General features: G+C 40.2%; 1 protein-coding gene and 1 pseudogene across 1 annotated transcript; one reads left to right on the top strand and one right to left on the bottom strand.

Moving 5' to 3' along the window:
- Positions 1-1662: 1662 nt before the first annotated feature.
- LOC119537807 (upstream-binding factor 1-like protein 1) lies at positions 1663-2910 on the bottom strand. The gene has a single exon (XM_037840374.1). It carries the CDS (start codon positions 2902-2904, stop codon positions 1663-1665), a length of 1242 nt encoding a protein of 413 aa, XP_037696302.1. The 5' UTR covers positions 2905-2910.
- A 6367-nt stretch (positions 2911-9277) lies between these two features.
- Positions 9278-10245, top strand: LOC119538643 (annotated as a pseudogene).
- Positions 10246-11337: the final 1092 nt, after the last annotated feature.

Genomic DNA, 11337 nt, shown 5'->3' with positions numbered 1-11337 from the left:
GTTGGACATTTTCATGGCCTTAGAACTGTAAATTTGTAAGCTAATAACTCTCCATTGTTAAAAGCCAGTCCATGTCTAGTATATTGTATTTTGTCAGCTTTAGCGAACTCAAACACTGATATGTGCTTAGATATCAACTTGAGGCTCAATATTATAAGACTGGCAGATAAAAACCTGGGGTACAATGAGTTCATGCTGGAAAGATGTGCAGACCACAATGAGAATGTGCAGATCCCCATGAAAGAGAAAGCAGCACAGGAGAGAGAAGACCAACTCAACAATCAGGATTTTATCATACTTGAGGGAAAGGAATGATGACTAGAGACATTCAATAAATGTGTTAAATGTATGAGCCAAATAACTCTGCCATCTCATTTGCCCTTTTCAGTTGACTAGCTGTTTGAAGAACCAGCTCAAGCATCATAAGAAGACATACCTGCCTTCCACTGTGTTTTCTTGCTATCCTGCAAAATATAGTACTAAGTTGATTCACCTCTTGCATATTTATCATTCAATTTTTTCCTAATTTTCTGCAATTTGAAATAGAGCAAGTGTTAATCCAGTCCAGTCTCTGTGTCTGGAACAGTTATGGGAGAGATTTTCCTCCCTGGCTCTTATCCCCATGACTATATTTCTTTTAATTTTCTAGGGAACAGAGTTAGGGAAGTCCTTTGGCTTTAATTTAATATTTGTTAAGTGTCCTGCTTTTTTCCACAGGTAATATTACTCTGGAAAAAATCAACTATAGATAAATAAAAATGAAAATTAAGATTGAGCAAATTTGATATATTCAGAAGTCCTGCATAAATATGATTATCCTGACATTGGAAAGGCTGAGAAAATTTGCCTAAATTCTAGTTATATTATAAACATAATGTAAGTAAGTGGGTTTATTTCTGCCTTTGACAAAAGTTTCATATTAGATAATCCATTAATAAAATTCCCCAAACCTTTGGAAAAATTATATAGATGGTTAAAGGGATATGATGAAAATGAATATACATTATGGATTAAAAACCTCTAAAATATAAGAAAATAGGCATTTTATTAGTACATTAAAATTTATTTCAAGTGTATATATCAGCATAATTTTAACAGTTGCAAATCCTGTAAGCCTTAGCTTACAGAAGCAAAACAAGAACATATCACAATTAACATTGTATGGATATAGAACCTAACACATTTAGAAAGGTAAAGGAATTAGTGGTATAACAATTGTAAATTTTATACTTATGTCCAGGTACTATAGTTGCTTACTTACAAAAACACTTATAAATAGTAAAACAATTCACTGAAATATCTAGGAATCTAGAGCAACAGTTCCACAAAGAAGGTGGAGGTCACAGACTCATGAGCATCCCCTATCACGTCTGAGATACAGAAGATGAAGAGCAAACTTCTCAGTTCAGGAATATTCAGTCTAATCCCATGTGTCCTCCACCACCCAATCACCTCATTATTTATTCCAAGAAGTGTAATCACATGGTGTGCCTCAGAATGATTTTGAGGTGTGGGGGTGGGTTGGAGATACCAGCTCAGACTTAAAGTTATTCTCCTAGGAGGGCCTGTGCAGGGGCAGGGAAGAGTCTCCTCCCCTTGACAAAGATGCCCCGGACATTTGCTGATAGTTCTCTCTCCAAGTCTTGAGGGTGAGGGCCCAGTTCAGTTGCAGTGTGAGTCAGAGATGTCCTCTGAAGAAGAAGAGCTGGAGTCACCGTCCTCAGACTCACTGTCTTCATCTTCACCTCCACTGCTGGAATCTGGGGACTTAATGTCTTCATCATCTTCCCCATCTTCCTTCTTAGTTTCTTCTGACCCCTGTGAGGGATGGTAAGCAACCTGAACAGTCTCTGATGAATGTGTCCCTAGAGTCTGCATTCCCTGCTCCTCTCCATGGCTTTCTGGCAGGCTCTTCATTGATGGGGACTGTAGAGCTGTCCGTCTGAACTTGGGGCTCGAGCCTCCCATCATGTCCATATTCTTGCGCTTAACAGAGGTGGACTCTCTGTATGCAGCGTATTCCTTGGGAGACAGACTCTTGAGCCAAAGATCCATGTCCACCTTGTACTGTTGCTGCAGCTTCTCAGCCCATTTCTCATATTGCTTCTTCATGTTCGGTGGGACACGCTGCCAACGTCTTCCAATCTCCACCGTGCGCTCTCTCACTGACATGTGTTGCAACTCCATAGTCGACCACAAATCCTCATGGAACTTGTGGTATCCATTCATTGGAGGCTTGATGGGCTCACCATTGAATTTCATCTTTTTGGAAAAGTCGTTAGTTTCTGGAAGGGACTTCATTTCTTTCACATTTTCTGGAGAAGTCTCTTGGGATTGGGCTTGGTGCTTGTTGGGGATATTAGGTCTCTTGGGGTTCTGGATGAGATCAGGGTGTTCTTCTCTGAACTGAGCAAGTTTTTCCTTAAATTCCTGTTTCTCCCTCTGGAAATCTTCAGTATATTTCAGTTTAATCTGCTCTGGGAGCTCCTTGTATTTCTTGGACAGGACCTTGGTGAGCTCCTGCTTTTTGAGCTCAGGGTGCATTTGGGAGTACTCAGAACACTTCTCTTTGAAGAAGCGGAAATAAGCAGTTAAGGGCTTCTTGGGAAAATCTGGATGTTTTTTGTCTTTTTTGCTTTTGCGGGGATTTTTAGCAAGTTCTCGAGCTTCCAAGACTAATTCCGTTAAAGTGCGAAACTTCCTCAAATTATGAGAAAGCTCTAACCATTTGAGTTTGCACATTTCTCCAGAAAAATCTTTAAAAGCTACTTTTTCCCAATCCAAATGAGACTGGGTTGTTTTGAACTTGTGTTGGTCATTGGATGGAAGGTTATTCTCCATGCATTCCAGTAACATCAGGATGTCTTCTTTGGACCAGTGGACTTGGCTTTTAGACAGTGCCATTTCTAGGTCTTCGAGTCACTTATATGATCCTAGATGTCCAGATACCTCAGCAAGAACTCAAAGATTCTTCACTCAAGACCTTGCATCTGAGCTATTTCTGGAGGTCCTTCAGTATGTGTGATACAGTTTTCTGAGGAGAAAGAGAAGGAAAATTACTCTTCTACAGAATGAATGCAAGAAAATCACACCCCACTTTGGGATGTGCCCCTTCTATAATTCAGTTTACCTTTAAGAATATAAAAGAAAAATTCCCCATCTTCTAAGTTGAAATTTATGTTTAGATTTCATACACTATATTTACACTCAAAATTCCCCACTCACCCCCCCCCCCCAACACACAGAATTTCACCAGGGCCTATCTTAAATAGAACTGAATAAGACAAATGACTAGCTTTTCAACCAAGAGGCTTAGGATAAGATAAAGGCTTCAGGAAAGGTAAGTAAAAAATTAAAATGAGAAGAGAAATGACTAAAATGGAAAGGAATGGCCACCTTCTGAGTGTAGCCCAGATGACTGAAGATGCAGTTGAGGAGCTGGAAATGGGAATGAGACAAACCAAAGAAGTGCCCCACCCAAAAAACAAAACAAAGCAAAAAAAAAAAACAACAAAACACACATATCTCACTGTGAGCTTTTTATGAGTTGGGTATAAAAATTTGAACCTGAAGTAAATGACTAATTTATAGATTCTTTGGACCCTATGAATCTAATGAGCTTTTCACATCTCTCTTCAGATGGCAAGGATTTAATGAGAATTACAGAATGTTTACAACATTTATTTTGTAAGCTATTCTCATTTTTAAGCCTCAGTCAGAGTTTTACCTCCTTCAGAAAGCCCTACTAAATTCCTGCCTCTTACAGGAACTTAAACAAATGGCAGATCTGATTCCTGCTATTTCCTCATCTCCATTTATCTCTAGTTACCAATCTGGTCTTTTCTAATCTAATATCACTGGCACATATTTCCTCTGATTATGCCCCAAATTCCCATGATAACTCCTTCAGTAGCCTTTTTAGGATAACCTTGCATTCTAAGATTAAGCTCCACAAAAACCAACTTGCAAAAAATTAAATGAAACGCTAAGTAAAAACAGATCTTGCCTAATTGGAGAGTGAATAAAAGAAATGTAACATAAGGCCCCCAGGAAAAAAGATATATGTATGAAAGAAAGGAAAGTGAACATCAGATACTTTTGAGATAAAATTAACACTCACACGAGAAAGTAAGAAAAAGATACAAGAAACAAATAAATCCATCCATTTTGTTTGTGGCCAAAACTTGCTCTCTGGTTTCAGGAAAAAAAGTTATTCGTTTTAAACTATTTTGTAAGTTATGATTGTTTAAAATAAAAAAAAAAATCAGACATACCTAATATTCTAACATTAGAAATGAGATCTAGCATATTTGGAATCTGAATCTAGAAAGGATGTATTGTTCTCTTTTTCTAGTTATTTTTAAATTTATGATGATTTGTGTAGAGCAATGGAAATGAACATACAGTTGCGTTGTTATGTGGCAATTTTATGAGCCAGGCATTTTTCCAGGTTGTGCTGAGTTAACTAGTAGCTTCTAAAAGGGAATGTCCAAGTCCCAACCTCAGTACCTCTGCATGTGATCGTATTTGGACATAGGGTTTTGGTAGATGTAATTTAGGATCTCAGGATGAGATTCTCCTGGATTTAGAGTGGGCCCTAAATACAATAAGTGGTGTCCTTATTAGGAGGGAGATTTGAGACTCAGAGACATAGGGAGGAGGATCACATGAAGACAGAGGCAGGGCTTGGAGGTCTGTAGCCACAGGCCCCAAATGCCAGAGGTTGTAGACAGAAAACAGAAGCTGGGAGAGAGGCATGGAATGGATGGATATTCCCCCAGAGTCTAACTGCTTGATTTTGGACTTGGGGCCTCTAGAACTATGAGAGAATAAATTTCTGTTATTTTAAGCCACTCTGTTTATGGTAATTTGTTATGGCAGGCCTAAGAAATACTACACAAATGCTTTACACTTAATTTTCTTCCTCATAACTTTACAAGGTTGGTTTACATTACTATCCCATTATGTAAATGAGGAAACTAAGAAAATTAAGAGTTTATATAACTTTCCAAAGTTATAGAAATGGTAAAAATAATTTTTAAAAATAACAAGAGTGGAAACAACTCAAATGTCCATGAACTGATGGATGGATAAACACAGTGTGGTGTGTCCATACAATAGAATATTATCTGGACATAGAAATTATGAGGTAGTGATACTTGCAGCAGGGCCTTGAGAACATTATGCTAATTGAAATTAGACAAACACAAAAGCCCACATATTGGATGATCACATTTATATGACATCTCCAGAACAAGCAAATTCAAAGGGACTGAAAGTGGGTTAGTGGTTGCCAGAGGCTGGAAGGAGGGGGGATTGCAGAGTGATTACTAATCAGTATGGGACTTCTTTTTGGGGTGATAAAACTGTTCTGGAATTAGACAGTGGTGAGGGTTGTATAACACCGTGAAGATGCCAACTGAATTGTACATGTAAAAATGGTTAAAATGGTGAATTTTACTAAAATTCTTACTAAAAATATAAGAGGTTTTGAAAAGGAACAAAAGAGATTTTATAAATTAAAAGTACTACAGCAAAAATTAAAACTTCAATAGAAGATTAGAAAAGTAAAATTCATAAACTAGAAAAACAATTTAAAAGGTTAAAAATAGATGTCATCAGTCAGGAAAGCAGGAAATAGAATCTAATGCAGATTGTTCAAGACAGTTTAGTGAGGGGGCTACTCTCAATGTTGTCAGCAAGGTGATGGAAACCCATGAGTGAGTGAGCACCAAACTCTAACAACAGTGGGGAGCTGCTTCTGCTCCTAAACGTGCATGGGGAGAAACAATCTCTAGGTGAATCTGAAGAATTAACTGATGTGTCTGTAAATCTTGAGACGAGGTTTTCAGTTCAGAGAGTTTGAGGATGAGTTTTAGATGTAGACCAAAAAAACCGGGAAATGAAACTTACAAACTCCCAAGAAAACAAAAATGTTATAAGAAAAAAGAGCTAAAGTTTTCATTTTTCATAAGGTTAACAGGTATTACCTATATTAAGAAATATCAGAATTAGCATATTATTTGGAATCACATACAGTATAACAGGGACTATCTCTTTTGGTAGATATAAAAAAGGCAATGTATCTCTCATCAGAAGTTTACAGACATAAGCAAATATCAAGAGAAAATTTCCATTTTCAGGAAATGTGCTAGTAATGTGGGAACTAACGGGGGGAACACCTCTCTACACTTAACTTTCTACACTAGTATCAGAAATGCTCTTCTTGCTACCCACTGATAGAACAACCTGAGAAAAGTTACTGCAGACACCCAGAATATCTGTGGAAACCAAAATCAGTCACTGAAGGTGTTTTATTTTATTTAAAATTTTTATAAAAATAATTAATTAGCATTACATTCATCTTTGATTACAACTTTCAGTTCTGAAAATTTTAACTGAATTTCTTCTCTGTGGTAACCACACATTTAAATAAACTTAATGTAAAGGCTCCCCATTGTTTATAATAGAAGACAACATATTCCATAATCGTATCAGACTTACTATCAAAAGGACATTCCCATTAGAAAATAAGCAAATCCGAAATTAATATGACAACCAATGTCATCTAATATATTGTGCTTTAAAATAAACCACTGGAGGTAATCAGAATTCCCACTTTTAAACCAGAGTGAGTGCACAGAATCCTCTCATTTCTGGTACTTCAGCTTCAATGTGGTCACCAATGTCTATGGCTGTCACCAATTTCTGGATTGTTAATGGCCACTTTAAAGACCAAAGCTGCAAACTTAAGTTTCTAAAGAGAGACCATTTCTCCCATTCCAGAAGGTTTTCAATTAAGTTTTAGGTATCATGTCATGATACCTAGGGCTACATGATATCTGGGACTGCCCATCAAGAAATTCACAATTTGTAATATAAGGAATCATAAAATAACAGAAAATATCATATTAATTTATAAAGTTCAAATTCATGGTAGAGATTAACATTCTACAGTTTGAGAAAACTGAAATTAATTACATAATTTTTAACAGGGACATTACCATCTGTTTAGAAAAGTCACATGTCTGATGAGAGTTAAATTAAAATCTTTGTTATTTTTAATAGAGAGAAGTACAAATTCATTTACTCAGTTCTGTACTCACCTGAAGATTCTATAAATACTTTTATCAGTGTTGGAAGAAATAGCATCCAGTCAGGTCGGGAGATCTGGGTTCTCCGGGCGCTCTGGATGGCAGCTGTAGCTTTCTGAGGTCTCCACAGTCCAGCCAACTGTAAATGCCTCTGAAGAGAAGCCTTTGGGATGCCTTTATATTAGGATGCTTGAAGCTCCGCCCTGATTAGGTTTCTGCGGTAGAGGACCAATGGTGAACATCCCTTTACATCACTCATTGGTTTAATACTTTTTCCAGTTTGCTAATGCAAAACACCAGAAAGGGATTGCCTTTTATAAAGGGGGGTTATTTGGTTACAGATGTACAGGCTGAAGATCAATGCTGTCTAGAAAGCATCTGTTAGCTGGGAAGGATGGGCCTGGCATCTGCTGATCCCGGGGTTGTGTTCCAGCTCCTCTCTCAGTTCCAGTACATTCTTCCAAATGTTGCTTTTGGGGCGTTTTGTCCTCTCTTAGCTTCTCCAAAGCAAAGTGTCATCAAAGTCTGCTTTCAATGGCCATCTCCAAAATGTCTCTCTTGTCTCTAGCTCTGAGCTCTTTTTGTCTGAGTTCTGATAGGGCTCCAATGATTTAATTAAGACCCATGCTGAATGGGTGGGGTCACACCTCCATGGAAATCATCTAATCAAAGGTGTTACCCACAGTTGGGTGGGTCACATCTCCATGGAAACAACCTAATCCAAAGATTCCAACCTAATCAGCTCTAATATGTCTGCCCTCACAAGATTGCATTAAAGAATATGGCTTTTGACAGGACATAATAAATCCAAACTAGCACCACACCCTTCTTAATTTCCATAAATAACCAACTGCAAACACTCCCCAGTGCTGGCTCATGCAAATAACACCCAGCTGGAATTTTCATGTCTGATTTCAGGGGTCTTGCATTCAATTCCCATTTCCTCCATATTTGAATATTCATCCTTCCCTTCTGTGATAATTTCTGTCCTTTCTTCACTGTGGTCTAAGGGTTGACATAATCATATTTTCTGGATCACCATTTAAATTTCTTTTGTTTTGATAAATTTTTTCTCAGTCTTTAGAGTTAAAGATGGCACTTTAGATAAAAATGTGAGTGATTATTGTGGGTGGTTTGGAAAAAAGAGAAGTAGTGGGTGAAATGTCTTGCATCCTGGCTGATTTCATTCTGAATTTAGGAAGATGGGATATGAGCACTATGTAGAACAAACATTACAGATGATTTGGTTAAAAGCAATTTGATCAAACTCAAGTTAGTCATAAGATATCTTGACTGAGTGATGGCTTACTGAACACATTGTTTGACAATATCAGAATTCATTAAATTTTTTGAAATTGGTTCCCCCCTCCATTTTACAATTTTATTTTTAATAAGTTTCCAACTAGTAATTATGTGTACATATTCAACTATGATGGTTGAACTCATATATAAGCTTGATTAGGTTATGGTGTCCAGTTATTTGGTCAAACAAGCACTGGTCTGATGGTTATTGTGAGTATATTTCATGGATTTAATTTATCATTAAGTTGATTGTATCTATGGTTGAGTACATCTAAAATCAACTGAGATGATTTCTTTCAACCAGGAAAGAAGTCTTATTCAATTAGTTGAAGGCCTTAAAACGAGAAGTGATGATTTCAGCAGTCAGAAAGGAGAATTTCCATCTCTACTTCAGCCAGACAGCTTGTCCTGGGGAATTCAACATTCATCAAAACCTTCATCAGAGTTCTCAGCTTGCCATTGCCTTATGGAATTCAGACTTCCCCTTCCCCACAGTTGCATGAACCAATTATAATAAATGTGATAATATTTACATTATATATGATATATACTTCTCTTTCCTTGGAGAGCCCTGACTAATACAACAAGAGGGTATTATTTGGAAAAGGCTAAATTGGCAAAACCTTAGTTAGGTTTACAAAAAGTTCAAAAAAATATGACTTAAGTTTGGATTTTTTTAAGTTATCAATATATATATATAGACATAGCCAGAAATGAACAGAAAAATACCTGGAGCTCTGTGCACCCCGGAGCTGCATGCTTCTTCTCCACCAGCACTGCCTCTCTTGCCCATCGCAACTTGGCTGGCTTCCCCTTTGTCTACTGCTCCCAGGCCACCACTCCACCCACAGCAGGGTTCACTGTCCACTTCAGGGCAGACAATGGAACTCCACACCCTGGAGTACCAGTTGCAAGTTGCCAGTGAGGCAAGAAGAGTGTCTTGCTCTTCACCCATGGCTTGATCAAACTTGCCTCCCTGTCTTCTAAGGCCAGGTGCAAGTTTTGTATGACTGAGACCAGAGGATTACACCAACATTGTTGATGAGGAGGGATTCTGGGAACTGCCCTCCTCAAAGCACCTGAGTGTGGCAGATGACACCTGGCTGGCCCTGAAAGTTGTGTCCAGCAGAGGTAGCTTCCACAGCTCCCAGCCCATCAGTATGACCAAGACCACCAAGTTCATGATTGCATCATTGACTGACCAGAACATTGTGTTTATCCTCTCCACCTACCAGAAGAACTTGTCCTATTGCTCAAATGGGATCTGCCTTTTGTTACTGACAGCTTATTCTCAGAGTTTACCATCATGTGTCAATGGCGAGATGACAGCAGCTCACAACCTTGGCATCAGCAAGGACTTTGGGAAGACCGAATGGTTCGGAGGCCTGTCACTGATCCTCTGTCCAGCCCGAGCAATGGGTTCTGCGTCATCAGCTTTAACCTTGACAAGCTGCCTGCTGATACCACACTTCTCAAGGACATCATGCTCCACTGCAACAGAGGGGATAGACCCCATGGCTGCCCACAGTGACTTCGGCCGTATCTACTTCTCCTTTTCCCTCTTAAGAGGGCTACATCTCCCTTGTGATGAATGTGCGGACCCAGCAGAGGTTTCCTGGTAATTTTTTGTTCGTGAGTATGGAAGCTCTGGAAGATGGTGCAGTTTGGAGGACAGCCCCTGGGATTTAATGAATGTGGAACTGTGGCCCAGATCTCCAAGCCCCTAGCTGCTGCCGACATCCCTGCCTATTTCTTCAGTACTTTCAAGTTTGACTATGGTCTGGTACCAGAAGAAAACATCAACGGAGACATCAGTACCGTGAAAGTCAATCAAGCAGAGAACCATTAGAAGGGCCTCTCCCACTATTCCCTGCCTGCAACCCAGTTCTGTTCCCCAACCCAAAGACTGTTTTTGGAATGTTTCTTAAGAGACTGGAAAGTCAGCCTCAAGGACCACAAAGAAGGGGCCTGTGGGAGACTCCCCTGATTGCGGATTCCTCCAGGGCTCGGGCCCAAGCCAAGGCCTCCTGGACTCATCTGTGCCCATTCAGAGCCAGGGTCTGGGCAGCAGCTGGTCACTGGGAAATGGAATCAGGGTTTGGCTTGCTGAGCAGAGCTTGGGTGAGGATAAGGGAGTCTCCCAACTGTGAGAAGACAGGAGCTTTGGCCTTTTCAGAAGGTTTCCTTGCTATTGCGTGGAGGGACGGTGTGGGCCTGAAAAGGATTGGGAGCGGGCTGCCAACCCAAGAGGGCTGGCTGTGGTAGCAGGTAGGTGTCAGAAGAGTGGCTGGGGGTGTCACGAGGGTATTTGATCCCTGAGAGAACTAGGTACCTTTTCCTCTATCTGGAAGCTCCTCTAGCTACCCCCCTCCCCTACCCCTCTGTTTTCAAACAGAGGCGGAAGGACAAGCTTCCATGTCTTTTTTACCTCTTCCCACAACCTGTGGGAGGAAGCCATGGGGTGGGCATATCCTTCAGCTTTGTTACCCACACCTTCCTGTTAAGGTTGCTCTCCTGGGAAGGTAAAGGTTGGAGCTGTTGCCTGAGGCAGCCTGGTGTCCAGCCCCAGGAGGAGGCCTGGAGTGGAGACGTGGCAGAAGCCTAGGCTTGAGCCAGGACATCCTTGGGCAGCCAGGTGGTGAGAGAGTTTGTGACTCTTGGTATAAGGGGAGGGGAGGCCATGAGAGTTGGAACTGCAGGGCGGCCCCTTCCCAGGGAGCTGGAACACTGGATTCTGTGCATGCCCACACCTGAGTATCTATATATGCACGTGTATGTGTGTGACACAAGTCAGTGTGTGTGGGGGCATGCATGTGCAGAGCTCAGATCTGAGCTGAGATACTGGCTAACTCAGTATTTGGAGTCCTCATTAGCTGTCTTACCTACAGGTCACATGTACAGACATGATTAGGTGGGCAGGTGGCAGGTCTTGAATGGGGTC

The sequence above is a fragment of the Choloepus didactylus genome, chromosome 6, assembly GCF_015220235.1.
Source record: "Choloepus didactylus isolate mChoDid1 chromosome 6, mChoDid1.pri, whole genome shotgun sequence".
Taxonomy (NCBI): Eukaryota; Metazoa; Chordata; class Mammalia; order Pilosa; family Megalonychidae; genus Choloepus; species Choloepus didactylus.
The sequence above is the reverse complement of the archived record's forward strand: the minus strand, read 5'-3'. Positions and strand labels throughout refer to the sequence as shown.

Bases quoted from the DNA above. Each gene is read 5' to 3' on its own strand.
- LOC119537807 (XM_037840374.1), bottom strand. From the start codon at position 2,904: ATGGCACTGTCTAAAAGCCAAGTCCACTGGTCCAAAGAAGACATCCTG.